The 17,614-nt window shown below is 45.2% G+C and overlaps 5 protein-coding genes and 1 non-coding gene across 7 annotated transcripts; 4 read left to right on the top strand and 2 right to left on the bottom strand.

The window, feature by feature from the left end:
• Positions 1 to 29: 29 nt before the first annotated feature.
• On the bottom strand, positions 30 to 1,929 carry LOC127766701 (30S ribosomal protein S6 alpha, chloroplastic). Its single transcript, XM_052291824.1, has 2 exons — positions 1,475 to 1,929; positions 30 to 586 (listed from the first exon to the last, which is right to left on the bottom strand). The coding sequence occupies exons 1-2, from the start codon at positions 1,886 to 1,888 to the stop codon at positions 341 to 343; spliced, it is 660 nt and encodes a 219-aa protein (XP_052147784.1). The 5' UTR covers positions 1,889 to 1,929; the 3' UTR covers positions 30 to 340.
• Positions 1,930 to 2,440: 511 nt separating this feature from the next.
• On the top strand, positions 2,441 to 4,738 carry LOC127766698 (uncharacterized). 2 transcript variants are annotated; one of them, XM_052291820.1, is made up of 3 exons: positions 2,441 to 2,585; positions 2,840 to 3,793; positions 4,485 to 4,738. In XM_052291820.1, exons 2-3 carry the CDS (start codon positions 2,849 to 2,851, stop codon positions 4,488 to 4,490), a joined length of 951 nt encoding a protein of 316 aa, XP_052147780.1. In that variant the 5' UTR covers positions 2,441 to 2,585; positions 2,840 to 2,848; the 3' UTR covers positions 4,491 to 4,738. The 2 variants fall into 2 exon arrangements, with proteins under 2 accessions (XP_052147780.1, XP_052147781.1); XM_052291821.1 differs by having other exon boundaries at positions 2,456 to 2,590.
• Positions 4,739 to 5,139: 401 nt separating this feature from the next.
• Positions 5,140 to 9,223, bottom strand: LOC127766699 (uncharacterized). Its single transcript, XM_052291822.1, has 10 exons — positions 9,026 to 9,223; positions 8,529 to 8,600; positions 8,173 to 8,297; positions 7,917 to 8,077; positions 7,496 to 7,565; positions 7,341 to 7,395; positions 6,770 to 6,853; positions 6,268 to 6,306; positions 5,717 to 5,763; positions 5,140 to 5,542 (listed from the first exon to the last, which is right to left on the bottom strand). The coding sequence occupies exons 1-10, from the start codon at positions 9,125 to 9,127 to the stop codon at positions 5,431 to 5,433; spliced, it is 867 nt and encodes a 288-aa protein (XP_052147782.1). The 5' UTR covers positions 9,128 to 9,223; the 3' UTR covers positions 5,140 to 5,430.
• A 2,187-nt stretch (positions 9,224 to 11,410) lies between these two features.
• LOC127766700 (ras-related protein RABA2a-like) lies at positions 11,411 to 13,227 on the top strand. The gene is made up of 2 exons (XM_052291823.1): positions 11,411 to 11,791; positions 12,496 to 13,227. Exons 1-2 carry the CDS (start codon positions 11,609 to 11,611, stop codon positions 12,982 to 12,984), a joined length of 672 nt encoding a protein of 223 aa, XP_052147783.1. The 5' UTR covers positions 11,411 to 11,608; the 3' UTR covers positions 12,985 to 13,227.
• A 2,515-nt stretch (positions 13,228 to 15,742) lies between these two features.
• Positions 15,743 to 17,227, top strand: LOC127766697 (11-beta-hydroxysteroid dehydrogenase B). The gene is made up of 6 exons (XM_052291819.1): positions 15,743 to 15,928; positions 16,023 to 16,215; positions 16,299 to 16,384; positions 16,462 to 16,593; positions 16,677 to 16,844; positions 16,925 to 17,227. Exons 1-6 carry the CDS (start codon positions 15,743 to 15,745, stop codon positions 17,225 to 17,227), a joined length of 1,068 nt encoding a protein of 355 aa, XP_052147779.1.
• Positions 17,228 to 17,501: 274 nt separating this feature from the next.
• Positions 17,502 to 17,583, top strand: TRNAS-AGA (transfer RNA serine (anticodon AGA)). Its single transcript has one exon. It is a non-coding gene; the product is annotated as a tRNA-Ser (tRNA).
• The last annotated feature ends 31 nt before the right edge of the window (positions 17,584 to 17,614 follow it).

Genomic DNA, 17,614 nt, shown 5'->3' with positions numbered 1-17,614 from the left:
AGGCAGCCTATAAATGAAATGCCATGGCGTACAGGAAATGAGCCCTGATTTTGTTAACAGCATAACTTGTTCCAGAGGCCCCAGCAGGCCATGCTCCACAAAAGTGTTCGTTCAATGTCCCTTAACGTGTAGGAGTACCAGGTAAGATCAGAGCAGTGCTATAACGAAAAAAAAAGGAAGACAAATTTCTTCTAAATTATCAACAGAAAGGGCGACATTTTTTCTCAACGATTGCAGCGAAAAACCAATCTCCTCCCATGGCAGTAGGATTCTTGTATGATATAAACATATTCCCCAAAACATGGAAACCTGAAGCTGAGTCCAGGTGGTGAAACTGATCTTAAAAGGCTTTCCGCTTGCGGACCTTGAAACTGGTTGAGCGGATGACATCGTCGTCAGCATTGAGCCTCATTTGCAGAGCATCCAGGGATTCAGGCTTGGTGAAGTATGTCACAAGGAGGTAGATTCCGTCGTAGTAGGTGGATGGCAAACCAGTCCTGCTGTTCCTCTTCCTGATGCTGTATGCCAGTGGGATGACTCCTCGGTTGAAGACTTCCACATACATGGCGCCACCCGCAACAAGGAGCTGCAAGACATGCGAAAAACCACCATAAGTAAATCAGTAAGCAAATTGCAGATAGGTTTGTAGCAAGTGAACATCTTATGGAGTGAAGTCACACTTCAGGATACCATCAAATTTAAGGTTACAGAATGGGCAAGAGGCTTGATTGATCATCAACCAAGACAATTATGGGACAAAAAAAAAAGACCAAGGTAAACTTGAATGCGTGTTAACTGGTGATTGCTACTACTCCTACTAAACAATGCAGGAGATTGTGCGCGCGGGATGGAATGATGGATATATAATAACAAAACTATTTTTTTGGTAGGTTCTGTAGTAAACGTATGTTCTACAGCAGAAACAATTTTATGCTTCCTGTATCTCCACTATGACATACGCAAATAATGTGGGGCTGTAGCTGTTGACCAGAAAGTATACATTTGCAACAAAATGATTTGCTTCAGCTTCACCTACAATGACTGATATATGATTTTAAGCAATGTTAATGACAGAACGAGCCAAATGACAGCATTTTTAATAAGAAACAAGTATGCCATTAACTCATCCTGGTTTACCATAAACTGGGAAAAGATAACAAGTTCATGCATTGGCCAGTACAAACCTTCCTAGGAATTCATGTCAACTGCAGGAGCAGGTCTGCAGCATAGCCCAAATCCAAAATGCATTGGCGTCTAGTCAATGCAGCTAATTATTTACCACTAGTAGTGATTTTGAGTTTTACCAGTGTGCCATAAATTCAGCCCGATTTACCATAAACTGGCAAAAGATAAAATTCTCATGCATTGGCCACTACAAATCTTCCTCGGAAATTCATGTCTACTGCAGCAGATAGCAAATGCATTGGCGCCTAGTCAGTGCAGCTAATTATTTACTAGTAATTTTGATTTTTACCTCCTCGTAACGCTGTATGAGGGCGAGGCGCTCCTCCTCGGACATGTCGGGGCGGAGCACGACCATGGTCTCGTACTGGCGAAGCCCGGGCGGGCACGGCGGCATCTCCCGCTCCTCCAGCGCCAGCGCCGCCTCCGCGGCCGACATCCCAAGCCCACCGCCTCCTATCCCTAGCCCAGCACCGAACCCCGAGGACGAACCCTCCTCATCCCCCACCTCGTCGTCCTCGCCACCGGCAGCAGCCGCCGCCCCGCCGTAGAACCCCGCGGCGTATCCGGCCGACACCACGCGCGCCACCCGAGCCGCCGCCCTGCGCGGCGCGACGCGCAGGCGCGAGCGCGAGGGCGGGAGAGTCGGGAGGAGAGCGGTCGCCGCGGCGGTGGAGGAGATGGAGAGCGCCATTGGTGGCGGCATTGGAGAGCGAGCGCGAGAGAGTGGAGGTAGGCGAGGTGTGTTGCCTTCGTGTCCAGTGGATAGATAAGGATAGGATTTTTAGATGGAGGCCCATTAAACCGGTTTTTGTTGGGCCGGGGTTAGTGGGCCAAATGGACCGGCTTTTGATTGGCCCAGGTAAAGGTTCCAGCCACTTCGCTTTGCCTAAGTTTTTTCATTTTTAAATTTTTATTTTTTTAATATTTACAGAAATATTGTACGGCGAAAACATTTACAGAAGTAGATCCCGAGGGCGGTAGGGTGATGTGAGGGACGGACAAGATAAAAAAAACTAGAAAACTGTATTTTTTACAAGGTGAAAATTGCATTATATCTCGGTGCAAAATGCGCACACCTTGCCACCCTCCACTTAGGTGTCAGGGGTCATTTATGTAAATATTTTGGATGGTATAATATTTTTTAAATATTAAAAAATAAAAATTTAAAAATGAAAAAAATTCTCGCTTTGCCTCTGACTTCGTGTCCAGCCGACAGTATAGCTGAGCTGGCAGTCCGTTCGTGTCACTGCAAGTGGGCCCCACGCCGTACTTGCTCCACGATAAGCTCGTGCTCTGCTCTGCTCATCTCTCCGCGTGCTTCTTCTTCTTCTCTCTCTAAATTTCTCCATTCCGCTCGCGATCTCCACTCGCTTCGTCCAGATCTCCGCATCAACCCACAGGTAAAGTAAGAAAAAATCAATCTATGTTTCTTTCTACTTGCTCTCGCTTCGTTTTGGAGGATATTTGTGCCTCAGATCTTGTTGCCGTGTGTAGCCTAGCCGTGTAGAATAGGAAAGAGAAAAGAAAGCAATCTTTCTTGTGATCAAGTCTTTGGTGATTCTTGTGGAGTTAGCAATGGCGTGCGATCTGTTTGCTTGATTTGATCTTGCTGTGAGATCTTGATTCGATCGCTTGTTGTTGTTGCTACCTGAAGCTAGCGAGCATGTCGTCTTCGTCGGAGAACCCCACGGTGACGGAGCGTGGCGGCGGGAAGGACCGCCGGGACGACGACGGCGGCGAAAAGAAGGAAGGAGGCGGGGGATTCATGGAGAAGGTGAAGGACTTCATCCACGACATCGGGGAGAAGATCGAGGGGGCCGTCGGCTTCGGCAAGCCCACCGCCGACGTCTCCGGCGTCCACATCCCGCACATCAGCCTCCACCGCGCCGACCTCGTCGTCGACGTGCTCATCAAGAACCCTAACCCGGTCCCTATCCCGCTCGTCGACATCGACTACCTCATCGAGAGCGACGGCCGCAAGCTCGTCTCCGGCCTCATCCCGGACGCCGGCACAATCCACGCCCATGGCGAGGAGACCGTCAAGATCCCCATCTCACTCATCTACGACGACATCAAGAGCACCTATAACGACATCAAGCCCGGGAGCATCATCCCCTACCTCGTCAGGGTCGTCCTCCTCATCGACGTCCCCATCATCGGCAGGATCAAGCTCCCCCTCGAGAAGTCCGGCGAGATCCCCATCCCCTACAAGCCCGACGTCGACGTCGAGAAGATCAAGTTCCACAGGTTCTCCTTCGAGGAGACCACCGCCACGCTGCATCTCAAGCTCGAGAACAAGAATGACTTCGACCTGGGCCTCAACATGCTCGAGTATGAGATGTGGCTCGGCGACGACAGCGTCGCCAGTGCCGAGCTCACCGAGTCGGCAACGATCGAGAAGCAAGGGATCACCACCATGCAGGTCCCATTCAGCTTCAGGCCCAAGGATTTCGGCTCTGCTGTCTGGGACATGATCAGGGGGAGGGGCACTGGCTACACCATCAAGGGCAAGATCGATGTCGATACTCCGTTCGGGAACATGAAGCTGCCCATTAGCAAAGAGGGTGGAACCACTCGCATCAAGAAGGATGACGATGATGACGATGAGGTATTATGCATTGCTTTTGCTTGCTGTCTCTTGATTTACCATCCAGTAAATCTACATCTTGTTGGTTAAATTGCAATTCAATCATATAGCAGTAGACCAGGTTAGTCATGTTGTTTGACTAGAAAGGCAGTTGAAGGCCAAGAATAGATCTTGTAGGTACAATTTTACTTTTCAGCTCAGGAGTCCACTAGTTGAGCTTCTCGGATCCGATTTCGACATAATCTTGGTAGTTACAATAGAGTTTCTCTATGCATTTCTCTTCCATTATACTGAAAGTTGATCAATCAAGCATTGTTCTTGACTCTCATAGAGCTCGCTAGTCATTTACTGAAGTTGTTGTGCTACATTGGTGTTTATCTCTGTGGCAAATAATCAGTGTATCTGTAGCATTCTATTCAAATGTAGGATATGCAATTCAACCAAGATCTGTTTTTCATAAGAATCTCAAATAGCAAAAAACTGTTAGAAATTTTAGCTGAAATCATGGTATCCATTCATACTTTGGAAAACCAAGCCATATCACAGTATGTCAAAAGAGAAGTGTAAGATAGTGCAGGTTCCCAGTTACAGTAGTATTATGTATGTCGGTCCATCTGAAATAGATTGGAGGGTGGTGGCTCCAAATTCTTTCTAGCAGGCATGCTTCTGCTGTGGCACCTTACTAATATCATTCTCTGAATTACCTTTACAGGATTGAAGTTGTGCTGATAAAACATACAGGGTAGGGAAGCAGAGATGGTGATGCCCTGTGCTCTGAAGCATATGGTGCTATTGTTGGCTGCCTTATCTGAGCTGAGCCGCTGTGTTGTGTTGTTACTCATCTAGCTGCCTCCCGTTATTTTGTTCATGTTTATTAGACTCGGACAACTTAATTTGTGGTGGAAACCTTGATAATAAAATCAACAGGCCCTTGTTCTTTGTGGGGTCAGTTGATATTTTTCGTTATGTTTTCCCCAAATACTGGTTGTGAGGGCGAATTCTGTTCAGGAACCTGTTCCAATGGTAAACTGAAGAATGGTTGTCGATTTTGCTGATTAAATGATGGTTCTGGAGGTAGCCACCTTGCATTCATCCATCGATATCAGTGTGAATGTGATGAATGGTTTGTGTTTAGCTACTCCATTATGGATGATTTGGATAGATTTTGACTAATTGGACAGGACAAGCCAGTGCTCTGTCTGCAACTCTGCATTGCTGGCTACCGTCTTCGCTATGTATAATCGTAGAGAGTTTCATGACAAACAGTAGCATTCCTTGAAAACCAGAATCATATACGCATACATGTATTCTTCCTTTCTTGCATCCTTCGAAGAAACAAAAAGAATAAAGTAAACAGAGCACTGATCTCCTGCCAAGATCTCGTTAGTTGAGCTTGATTTAGAGGAATCTGCTGATATTTACATTGTTGTACAGTTCATGCCTTTCTTCTCTGCAGCTTGCAAAATTGTTCTGATGCAAAAGCATGCCTAACCTCTTGAAGCCTCTCTCTACGAAGTACAAACGGGGTCTTTACAAAAAACCAGATCCTATCTTACATCATGTCAATGCCCTACGGATCCAATGCAAGGCAGCAAGTGAGGTTGTCAGCCATTTTACAAACTTGTTCATGCCCAGGTGCGGTTGTTAGCCATCTGTAGTCACCTCTTTCTCCGCTCTTCTTCTTCAAGCTTATTCCGGAGATCTTTCAATGCATGCACTACTTTAGGTTTCAGCTTGTGCTGAAAAAGCTTCCCTTGCAACGATGTTGATCTGCCAATTTCGAAATCCAAATATAAACAGGTTTAGCATTTTCTTCTCTTTTAAATAATTTGGTGGCATCATTCTTTTCTTCTTTTGCAGCTCGAGGAGAATACTTTCAGTGCAATGCTCAAATAAACACATTAGAGAGAAAAAAAAATAAGTAGGAAAGTTTGAACTCTGAACCTGGTTTCCTTCAGCTCTTCATCAAGCTCCTTTTCTGATTCTTTTATCTGCAGAACCACAAGATGAAATAATTTGTTGTCAAGCAATCTCCATATGCAACAATAGAGTTCCCGTGTTTTATCAGAAACTTCATAGTTTTGCAAAGTAATGTTTTCAGCTTATGCTTAATTTTCAATAGCGTATTTACAGTATGTCTGTTTGAATTGGAGATTCAAGCCTACTCAGGCAGACCCAACTTGGCGTCAAGCCCTGGGCAGCCCAGCATGTATTGGGTCACATTTAGAGCATCACAGTGAAAAAAATGCAACGCATTGGACTTCTAGTCCCAGGCCTCAGGCTGGTGGTGAAAGTCCTAGGTCAGCCATCTGTATCTTGTTGATTACTCAGCATGGCTTAAACAATATAAAACATTTTGTACCATAGTTACAACAAGACATTTGGTCCAAAAATAAGGATGCTATACCAGCACAATGCATGTAATCAGATATTCAAGTGAAGAGCATCTATTTGAGCAAGTAATGTGTGCAGGATAAAAAAGATTAAGAACTAACCTCTTTGACCAATCTTTTAGAGCTCCAAATAAGAGCACCCTACACAGTGGGAACAACCTTTTAACCATCAAGAATAAAACATTTGATGATAAAACCACAAAGCAAAATCCTATAGGAGATATAAGTTTCACTTCTGAGATTCACATTATGCATGTTTGATACATTCCTCTTTTGAAGATATCAATTATCTTTCCTGCCTTAACTCTTTTGAAGGAAATGTCAAGATATCAATTATCAATTATCTTTCCTGCCTTTACTCTTTTGAAGGAAATATTCAGTTTGGACATATAACATCCAGTACTTGTGTTTTTCGGACCCCCGTTGGGAAATTTTGGTGATTAAATGCATAGGATACAAAATGTGTTTTCTGCTACTGTGAGTTCAGAATATGTTGCAGAACATGACAAAAAGATAAAAGTTCTAAACCATAAACCGGTCAAAAATGTCTAACGGCAGGCAGATATGATAGAAGCAGCTAATCCCCAAAAGGGTGACAACATACTTCTCCATGTGCCAATTGTTGCTCCAATGCATCAGATGTTACAACCCAGACTTTCGGGCATCCATCTGCCACCAAAGCTTCAACCTGTGTTGGTCAAAGAATCAGAGAAAGAAACATCTTGCTTTCATACAGAAATTTGAAGCTCATTGCTTCAAAATTCAAATGTCACAGGCGCAGAAATTTAGTGTTACCATGTTAATATGAGAAATTAATGCCCATGGATGAAAATACAGCAGGTAAGAGCCAAGAGTGCATCACTTGAGATCAGTATTAGTGTACAACCCTTGAATAAATTATGCTTGCTCTACCGATCTTCTTTTGCATAAGCACCAGGTATTTGAAATGTTGGTATAAAAATATAACTAGTATAAGGCCCACCACTGGAGCCTTACTGCTGGTGAAACGGACCCAACTATTTTCTGGCATAAAGACATCCAGTTATGCATGCTTCATAAATCAAAGCTTTTGTTGCTTAATTTAAATCTACGTGTGAATTTTGCACTGCGGTAAATGCACATGTCTGGTCAACTAGGGGTATCCTTTGTTCTGAATAAGAATTTATCAGCATTACCTCCTTCTCAATCCAAGAATCAGCAGACAAGTCACCAGAATATACCACATCAACCCTATTCCATGAAGTAAAATCTATTTGTTAAGTTTCGCTACAGGCTAAACTGCTTGAAGTAACAATTCCCACAGATATATCAGCTCACAATATTATCTCACCCTTTATAGGTTTCTTTGTGTGTAGAAAGCCCAGAGGCTGCAGCATCAAATACTACTACAACCTTTATCTCTGCAAGCATGACAATGACAAATGATATAAGAATGCTGGAATGGGAGAACATCAGATAGCTATTGAGAAGAAATTACGCACCACCGGCAGATAAAAACAAATCATCATCTACTTATGCTCCCCACTTGGCAAGATGATACATTTGTAAGCCATGACTACCTTTTTCACTATAAGCCACTATTGAACTGGTGTTTGCTCTAATAGAGATAAGAAGTACCTAACATCTAATCAGAGTATACTAACATCTATCAGCTTCAACAGCTACAGCTTAAGTAAACAGCATAAGTGAGTTTTAAGGAAATCATGCTTGAGACCAAACGTAACGGATCTAATTTCCTACTACAAACAAACCTCTTACTGCACTGAAAGATACTAGCTCATCAATGAGCATTTGTCTTGCAATCTCTTGCCTTCCATTCATGAAGTCCTTCTTAAGCTTTCCCCAGTAGCCACATACATTATAACCGTCCACAAGAATAACCGGGGAAGCAATTTCCAAACCCTGATTTGTGCTAGATTAATTGACAAAACAATGTCAGCATTTCATTGAACCACCAATCAAAAAATGTAGTGAGGTCCTGATAATGTAATGAGAGGCAAGCCTGACTAGTGAAGAGTGGAAGAAGCATCCTCGTAGAAGTCTGTGTCATCAGGAAGCACTTCTTTTATTACTTTCTTTTTGCGGTACCGAGTAGCAGGCTGAGGTCCACTTGTTTGCCTCCTTTCATAATCCTGATGACAAGGGCATAACTGTTAGAACTAAGCTTAAGAATACAAAAGGCACACACAAGGGTAAATAACTGTTAGAACTAAGATTAATCTTGGATGCTTCGGGTGCCCCTGTTTGGCCATACCCACCTGATGAATTCGGTACATGCTGTTCTACGACTTTATACAAAGTGCAGCAGAGTAGATCACAGATTTTAGCATATGAGAGAAAAGGTAATGCAACAAAGCTTGCACCTTCCAAAATTTTAGAATCCTCAAGCTCTGCTTCACATTGGAAGTTATCCTAGGAGGCCGTCGCTCAGAAACCTACACATAAATAGGCAGCGTGTCATGTGTGAGGACGCAAAGCCATAAAGCCGACCTGTTACCCATGGGTCCAATACAAGATCTTCCATTTGTTGATAATCCAACAAATGTGCTATTAAATTGAGAATGTACCACACTAAATGTTCTGATTAATACAACAACAAAAAAAACATAACTCAATCCTCATGAATAACTCTTTTTTTTTTGCATGGTTGAGCACGCACAGCAGCCGTTTTTCCCCTTCCATGTGGGTGCCCCAGAATTTTGTGAAGCAATGATTCGTAACTGCTAATTCCTCTAATCCCTTGCAGCAATGTTCATTCACAGGCACATTCAGTTCAATCCAAACTCCCCGCGCTGAATTCGATCATACTGTACCCATTACCCAAACTGTTGGTACCTGAGGGGAGGAGGAATGAGCTGACCTTGTTGGCGCCAGAGGGGCCGCCTCTGCCGCCCCGCCCCTTGCCCTTGGCCATCACCACGACGATGGCCGACGCCGCGGAGTACGCGGCCGAGCCCACCATCCCTCCGCCGCTGCCTCGCCGCGCCGTGGAGACCGCGCAGCCGCAGAGAGAGAGGAGAGAAAGAGAGAGAGAGAGAGAGGCCGCCGCAACGCAACGGGTGGGTGTGGTGCGGCCGCCGCACGAAGACGCCAGCCATAACCTCCCGCGCCATCTGGACCGTCCGATGCCCGATCGGACGGACCACAGACGCACACGCACTTCTGCTCCTGGCCTTCATCAATCTAATGTCACTATTCTGCAAGTCTGCTTCCTTTGGTCCGTTTCATGCTACTGTCTGTCTGACGGAGTAATTGTGTCTTTAAAAAAAATGATACTATTAATTATTGATTTTGGCTCTGTTCGGCTGCACTTAACTTCACTGTTGTGCAGCCAACACAAACAGTACACTGTTTGTGTCTGTAGCTCCAGCAGTTATGGCTGCGTGCAGCGGCTCTATTGGCCAACCGAACATACTCTATGATTATGCAAACATTATTAAAGGAACAAACGTATGCTTGTATGCTTGTGAGTGATACTATTATTGAACGAATAATCAGTGATGAGTTGTGTCGGATAATGCTATTGCAAGTGTGTTTTTGACTTTTCATGTGCATGATAGCCCTCGCCATTTTTATGCATACTTGGGTTGACACGGTGGCATCTTCCCCTCTTCTTCTTTCCATTTTTCCCCTTTTATTTACACGCAAGCTGCAGATTGTTAACTCGTGAGAAGCCGGGCAATTTGTGTGGTTCTCATCGAAAGCGTGTCTTTAGAAGTTCTCTTCCAGTCCAGCCGTTAATTCTCTTGCTCTTTTCCATTGCTTTCTTTCTTCCTGCCTGTTCATCGACCATCCATAACTCTTTCAATCACGGAAACAAAGGCAGAAGGGAGTTTGTTTAATTGTTAGTTTGAGGTCAAGTCATGATTGAAGTTAATATTATAGAGCCTGTGTGTTTCTGTTTGGAAGTTAGAATGATTCCAATACCATCTTCCCTATTCCAACTGATCAAATCTTCTTCCCAGCTCAGCAGAATGGCAGAATTATCCTTGATAGGGTGGTCTCAAAATTGTGCCTTTGGTTTTGGAATCTTTTTTTTTCTTTTTCATAGTGGAATATTGGTAGGATTACACTGATGTGTCCACATCCAATTACCATGGTTGCCATTAGTGCGGAAGGTTGATGGTACTGGTGCAAGGGATAACCGTGTCAACAATGCTATTTGGGAGTTAAAATTGAATTAGAAAGTTGTTGTGAAACTACTCTGAAAACACATTATACCATAGGTGTAAATTGTTATATAGTAACTACATCTTTTTCTAGAAAAAAAATGTTACATGCACCCGAGATAAATATTTTCAACATATGGCCATTATGACAGTACCTATATATAGTTTTTTTCATATCTCTAGTCATTTTAATTGCTATATTGACAGGGGGCGGAGACAGGAGTAGGGCAGCTAGGGCTGCAGCCCTACTCCCTACTCCTGATTCTAAATATTCATTGAAATTCCATTTTAAAACTTCAAAAACTAGAAGATAAAGACAAAATCATATACATTCAACTAATTGGGCTCTAGGTTTGGAAAAATTCTGGCTCCGCCACTGTATTTTGATCATTTTGATTCACACAATAACACCAGCGTTTGCTCTTCGGCTTGCTAGCCGCAACTAACATTTATATTTTAAAACTTAACTTTAAATTGATTTTGATGTTTTTATCATCATAATTTATTTTTTAACATTAGCTTTTAAGACGCTAATAATACATATATAAAAGTTTTACTTACAAAGTATTTTTTTATCGCTAATAAACCTTACGATTTCAAATTTGATCATTTTGGAACGGAAGGAGTAGTACTTAGGGCTGTTTTGATTTGATGCCAAAATTTACCCTACCAAATAATTAGCACTTTGAATAGTACCTTATAGATGTTTGGATTGATGTCAAAATTTAACAAAGTTAATACAACTCCTATAAACCAACTATACCAAAATATTGGTAGTACCAAATCTTGCCCATGATTTGACACTACCAATGATTTGGTAGGGCACCAAACCAAATGAGCCCTTAATCCACTGTTCTAGTGACATTCTTGGGTACGTGCCTGTGTACTCATGACCACTCCAGAAAAATTCTATAGCAGCCAACGACTAGACAACATGCTCCACCTTTGCAAATCCAATTACAAATCTTACACAAAACAAAAGATTAGCGTTGAACCCAAGTGTGGCCTTACCAATTTGCACGCGCACTCTCTCTCTCTCTCTCTCTCTCTTCCCCAATAAAAATCGATCCGGTCGCCATCAGCCTCCGCGTCTTCCCGTCCAAAGCCAAGAAACCAAAGCTGCAAGTAGCCAGCCAGAGGAAGAAGAAGAAGAAGCTAGCTAGCTTCTCGGGAAGGAGGAGGGAACGGAGATCGGAGGCGGAGGCTCCAAGAAAGCAGCAAGAAAGTGCGAAAATCTGAGGAGGAAGGAGAAGGGAGGTTGAATCGATCGATCGATGGCTCGGCGGCCGGCGCCGTGGGAGCAGGGCGGCGACGAGTACGACTACCTGTTCAAGATCGTGCTGATCGGGGACTCCGGCGTGGGGAAGTCGAACCTCCTCTCCCGCTTCACCCGCAACAGCTTCTCCCTCGACTCCAAGTCCACCATCGGCGTCGAGTTCGCCACCCGCACCATCCAGGTCACCATGCCTGCTAGTGCTAGCTTCTCCTCTGCTTCTCCTGATCTCCTCTGCTTACTAGTGCTTGCTCTGTTTGTGTTCTGCTTCGGTGCTTCGCTGTTACTGCTTTCTCTGAATGTTTCTTGAGTTGCTCGAATTGGATGATGCCCTTGTGCATGCGTGCTGCCGGCGGGCTTGACCACGATCGCCGACTGACCTGATAGTTTGACACCCATGCTTGACAGTAGAATTCAGAGCTAGTAGAAGACAGAGGAATTCAGCAAGTTTCTCTATTTGATTTGCTAACTATTGTTCGCTTTCTCTTGGAAATCAGTCCCTCCTTTTGGTTTTCATCGATGGGTACAGTGCAATTGCTTACGCCAAAGCAGAATTCTTTTTTTTAAAAAAAAATAAAATGGCCAAAGGATAGTTCTTTCTTTGTTGAAATTTTGTACAAACTGAATTGCAGTACACGCGAATTTAGATTGACAGGAAACTAACACTGGCTAGTGGCTCACTTGCTTTAAAGCATAATCAGATAACCTAATTAGCTGCATACAACAAATGAATACATGATCCTGTTAGGCTGTTATCCATGATATCACAGATTTTTATTATGATCCTGTTAGGCTGTTATCCATGATATCACAGATTTTTATTTTTATGTTCAGTACTATTGTTTCCCCAAAGGTCCATTGTTAAATTGCTTCAATTTTGTGACCCAGGTTGAAGGAAAGATTGTAAAGGCACAGATATGGGACACAGCCGGGCAAGAACGGTACCGGGCCATCACAAGCGCATACTACCGCGGCGCAGTGGGAGCATTGCTAGTCTATGATGTCACAAAGGCCACAACTTTTGAGAATGTGAAGAGGTGGCTCAAGGAGCTCCGTGACCATGCCGACTCCAACATCGTCGTCATGCTCATCGGCAACAAGATCGACCTCAAGCATCTCCGGTCAGTGTCCTTGGAGGACGCAACAAGCTTTGCAGAGAGGGAGGGCCTATCCTTCGTCGAGACCTCGGCGCTCGACGCGACGAATGTGGATAAAGCTTTTCAGACAGTGCTCACTGAGATCTACCGGATCATCAGCAAGAAGGCATTGGCTGCAGATGAGGCTGGAGCTGGTGCTGGTGCTGTCAGAGAGGGCCAATCTATCCAAGTCTCCGCGACAGATTCCAGCAGTTTTACATCAAGATGTTGCTCCTTCTAGTGGCCATCGATATCGTTTCCATTGGATTGCTTGAGGTGATCCTATTTGTAATTGTCAAAATGTGGTGTCATGCAACAAGAATAAAGGATTACATTCAGGAGATGAAGATTTTTCATTCTGTACATAAGAGTAACATAGTACAGCCGCTTCGACAATTTGGATCTGAATATCATAAACTCGTGCTATGCATGGGTGATGCAGTTGCTGTTATACTATTGCCAAAATTGAAATACTTTGCCCTACTATTGTGAAACTGTGGTACAACATAAAGTAAGTCTTGCTATGTGTCCATATTCTCAGTTTCAGGCTTTGCTCTGAAGAAGAATTTGTTCAGGCTTGCCAGACCAATTTGTATGGATTATGATACAGCAATGCCTTATAAGAAAACGATGTTCTTTTTTTCTGCTCCAATCAAAAAGAGATTGATTGTTTCACCCAAAAAAAAACATAAAATGGTTGATCTAAAGTTCTAAACACAAGCTCTCACTGACGTAGCACAGGAGCCCTACCTGGTTAACTCCTCTGAACTCTGAACACTGAAGGCAAGCATGAAAAAGAAAAAAAAAAAAGGGGGTAACCTAGGAGCGCGCGTGGTGGCGGCGGCGGCGCCTCCGCATCTCGCCGGCGCTCCGCCGTCCTGACCACGCGCCGTTGCTCAACTCGCGTCGATCTGGCGTCGGAAGATCGATTCACCGTGGAATTCTGGTCCAGAATCGAAAGCTTGGGAGGAGTGTGAAAGATAATATTCCAAAAGGGAAGGGCTCACGTAGAAATACGCGTGGGCCGCCCTCCGCCTTCTCGATCCAGGCCGCCCAAGTAAAATCCAACGGTTAAACGGGACGAGTGGTAGCGATCCAGAATACGGGCGTGAAAATAATAATACGGGGTAAAGGAAGGGTTACTGTGCAAAATTACTTTACACACTGTGTAAACAGGGAAATATTTTCTACGTCTAACTGTTATCGCCTGCACGCGATATAAGATATAAGATATATTGTATAAATATACAAGTCTAAATTCGATCTATACATAAAAAAATAAAAATAATAAATTTTATTTACGGTGTATAGGTATTGTTCGATGTCTGATTTTATTACTTTTGTTTCTTTATTTGCAGATCAAATTTAGTCGTGTATATCTGTCTATGGACTTGTATCATCCTAATTGATATTACCAATTTCTTTTTATTATTACTTTAGTCACACGCAAATACTATCATTGTTTTTTAATAAAGGACACTTTGACTTTTAAGCACACGTTTGATCATTCGTCTTATTAAAAAAATTATTTGTTGTGAGTTATTTTATCACTAAAAATACTTTAAGCATAATTTATATCATATGTGTCGACGTTTGATGTCGCGATTCCGGTATTTGTATAGTATGGGGATCGTTGGTACTAGGATATACGTAAGACTGAGGTAAAAGAGATGGAGACGAGGATTTTTATACAGGTTCGGGCCCCTGAATTGTCAGTTAATAACCCTACATCCTGTTGGCCGAAGCCGGTATTGCTCTTATTCACCATAATCACATCGGTACAATATTTGGGGTAGCCTATCTAACTGTTGTCGTCATGGCGGTCTGAAGTTCTGACTCGTAGTCGACAATAGGGTAGTCTTCCTCCTCGAGTTCGTGCCCGGCGAGATTAGAGACAACGCTAGATCCCTACGGCCGGCCTCTGTAGGTGCCGGATAGGTCGATATAGGCGTATCTCTGATGTCAATATCCGGCGGCTTGTCTTGGCGTATGTAGGCTTGTATGTTGATCTTGTGTCTTGATCTATTGTTCCATGTCTGTTGATTGTGTCCCCTCTCCTCCTAAGGGGACTTGTATTTATACCCATAGGTGTCCCCTTATCCAAGTAGAACTAGGGAGACCAATATGGATACAATCCTAGTAGTTCTTGTCGTCTCCATGTAGAACTCTGGTTGTCTTTTCTTATCCGGAACTTCATCCATAGTGTCCGTATAAGACATGGTATGTGGTAGGTCATGCCGAGATTTGTCGACTACTATTAGGTATATGGTATCCATAACCCTGACAAAATGTATTTGCACAAAATTTTTAAATTAGACGAATGATAAACGGCATCGTCTATTAAAAAAAAGGAGGGAGGACTAACATGTATGAGTTACTCACCGCTCATCAGGTCTTCGTCACTGTGTCAAATCCTGGAGATTGACTTTTTTAAAAAAAATTACGCAGTACAATATCTTCGAAGACTGGCCAATAAATTCTAGAGATTAATCACTAGGCTACATGCCCTTTCTCTGATTTCACATCAAGATGCATATTGTATCTGATCAGAACTGTAAATGTTGTAGTAGGCGCGGATTAAGGTGGAGGAGTAATATATGCAGCCGATCGGAGGAGAAAGGCATATGGAACAAGGCTTTGAAAGCGGCCAAAGCTTGCCTCTTCCCCCCGTGGTCTCACCGTGGCGCCTCCCGTCCTGCTCGACGTGTGTCTATGGCGGCATGCCTGCGCAGCTGCCATCCATGCACGCCTGCACCCATCCTCATCTGCTGTCCTTATCTGCCCATCTTCCACACCAAATTGACAAACTCATCGAGAGGCTCGATCTTCACTTCCTCCTCTCGGTTCTTCTTCCCTTCTTCTTGCGGCCTGCCTCCCAAGAACCCCAGAAACCAGAGGCAGCGCTGGTTCCGTTGATCCATTCTTTCGATTGGATTGGATTGAACTGTGGATAGGAAGAGGAACTGTATAGTGTGGGAGAGATCGATCGATCGATCGAGATGGAGCAGGTGGTGAACGCGGTGCTGGACCTGGTGGTGCCGCCGGCGAGCATGGTGATGCTGGCGTTCGCGTGGCCGACGCTCTCCTTCCTGCGCGGCGTGGAGTGGGTCGTCAAGACGCTCACCGTGGAGAACATGCAGAACAAGGTCGTCCTCATCACCGGCGCCTCCTCCGCCATCGGAGAGGTAATTAAGCATATAATTAACCAGTGATCGATCGATTGATGCTGCCCGGCCGCCGGCGAACGTCAAAGATCATCGGTGTGGTGTTTGCATGCAGCAAATCGCGTACGAGTACGCGCGGAGGAACGCGAACCTGGTGCTGGTGGCGAGGCGGGAGCACCGGCTGTTCGCGGTGCGGGAGAACGCGCGGGCCCTCGGCGCCGGCCAGGTGCTCGTCATCGCCGCCGACGTCGTCAAGGAGGACGACTGCCGGAGGCTCGTCGGCGACACCATCAGCTTCTTCGGCCAGTGTCAGTCACCAACTAACCACCATGCATCACTTACAATTAATCAAAACTCTGATTTTTTTTCTTATTAATATTGTTGCATGCAGTAAACCATCTCGTGAACACGGTGAGCTTGGGCCACGATTTCTGCTTCGAGGAGGCCGGCGACACGGTCGCGTTCCCTCACCTCATGGTACGCCTACGATTTCTTGATCAAATTTCATCAGCTGCTGCTGCAATAACTGTGTTCGATCCGGCCGTGCCGTGCAGGACGTCAACTTCTGGGGGAACGTGTACCCGACGTACGCCGCGCTGCCCTACCTGCGGCGGAGCCACGGCCGTGTCGTCGTCAACGCCGCCGTCGAGAGCTGGCTGCCCATGCCCAGGATGACCCTCTACTCTGTAATAAGCCATCTCTCTTCTACTCAAAATTCACCAGCAACTTCTTCAGAATCATCTGAAAACTATCATGTGTGTGCCTGCAGGCGGCCAAGGCGGCGGTGATCGACTTCTACGAGTCGCTCCGGTACGAGGTGGGCGACGAGGTGGGCATCAGCGTGGCGACGCACGGCTGGATCGGCGGCGAGGCCAGCGGCGGCAAGTTCATGCTCGAGGAAGGCGCAGAGATGCAATGGAAAGGGGAGGAGCGAGAGGTAAAGATTAGTTCAACAATCAAATGCTATAGCTGCTCGTCGATTAATTAACTTGCCATTGATTAATCATATGTAATTAGGTGCCGCTCGCCGGCGGGCAAGTGGAGGCGTACGCGAGGATGGTGGTCGCCGGCGCGTGCCGCGGCGACGCCCACGTGAAGCACCCCAACTGGTACGACGTCTTCCTTGTCTTCCGCGCCTTCGCGCCCGACGTCCTCGCCTGGACGTTCCGCCTGCTGCTGTCCACGCCATCGCCGTCGCCGCCGGCGAGCGCCCGTCGCCACCAGCTCGCCGCGCTGCCGGCTCCGCCGCTCCACCCGCTGCTCGAGTACCCGTCGGCTCGGAGCCCCGGGCGCGCCGCCCAGCAGCACAAGCTGGAGTGACGACAAGTTTGGGCGACAGCGCTAGCTGCGTGCGTTATCTGCAGCTGTGCACACATGACACGATGCAGTGATATGTATGAACATGAGTTCGCGCCATCGCATGATATTGCTGTATGATATCTGGTGGTGACTATGATATCTGTGAACTGATTTGGCCGGTGTTTGAATAAAAGATACGATGTCAGTAGCGAATATGAATCAAATTGCAGTGAATTACGTATGAAACAACTTGGAAATAGATTTATAAAGAGATGTATACGATTGAAACACAAAGGTGGTCGTGCCGGAGTGGTTATCGGGCATGACTAGAAATCATGTGGGCTTTGCCCGCGCAGGTTCGAATCCTGCCGACCACGGATTTTTTGAACTTTTTGTTGTGTCATGAGT

This window comes from Oryza glaberrima, chromosome 3 (assembly GCF_000147395.1).
Source record: "Oryza glaberrima chromosome 3, OglaRS2, whole genome shotgun sequence".
Classification (NCBI taxonomy): Eukaryota; Viridiplantae; Streptophyta; class Magnoliopsida; order Poales; family Poaceae; genus Oryza; species Oryza glaberrima.
Note: the sequence above shows the minus strand (reverse complement) of the source record. Positions and strands in the feature narration are given on the sequence as shown.

Coding starts and splice junctions, on each gene's coding strand:
- LOC127766698 (XM_052291820.1), top strand. CDS start 2,849: ATGTCGTCTTCGTCGGAGAACCCCACGGTGACGGAGCGTGGCGGCGGG.
- LOC127766699 (XM_052291822.1), bottom strand. CDS start 9,127: ATGGTGGGCTCGGCCGCGTACTCCGCGGCGTCGGCCATCGTCGTGGTG. Junction 6,854..7,340: donor ATTCTTGGATTGAGAAGGAG/GTAATGCTGATA, acceptor TGACCAACACAG/GTTGAAGCTTTGGTGGCAGA. Junction 6,307..6,769: donor AACAATTGGCACATGGAGAA/GTATGTTGTCAC, acceptor CCCACTGTGTAG/GGTGCTCTTATTTGGAGCTC.
- LOC127766701 (XM_052291824.1), bottom strand. CDS start 1,888: ATGCCGCCACCAATGGCGCTCTCCATCTCCTCCACCGCCGCGGCGACC. Junction 587..1,474: donor TCATACAGCGTTACGAGGAG/GTAAAAATCAAA, acceptor CATGTCTTGCAG/CTCCTTGTTGCGGGTGGCGC.
- LOC127766700 (XM_052291823.1), top strand. CDS start 11,609: ATGGCTCGGCGGCCGGCGCCGTGGGAGCAGGGCGGCGACGAGTACGAC. Junction 11,792..12,495: donor TCGCCACCCGCACCATCCAG/GTCACCATGCCT, acceptor TTTGTGACCCAG/GTTGAAGGAAAGATTGTAAA.
- LOC127766697 (XM_052291819.1), top strand. CDS start 15,743: ATGGAGCAGGTGGTGAACGCGGTGCTGGACCTGGTGGTGCCGCCGGCG. Junction 15,929..16,022: donor CCTCCTCCGCCATCGGAGAG/GTAATTAAGCAT, acceptor GTTTGCATGCAG/CAAATCGCGTACGAGTACGC. Junction 16,216..16,298: donor CATCAGCTTCTTCGGCCAGT/GTCAGTCACCAA, acceptor TGTTGCATGCAG/TAAACCATCTCGTGAACACG.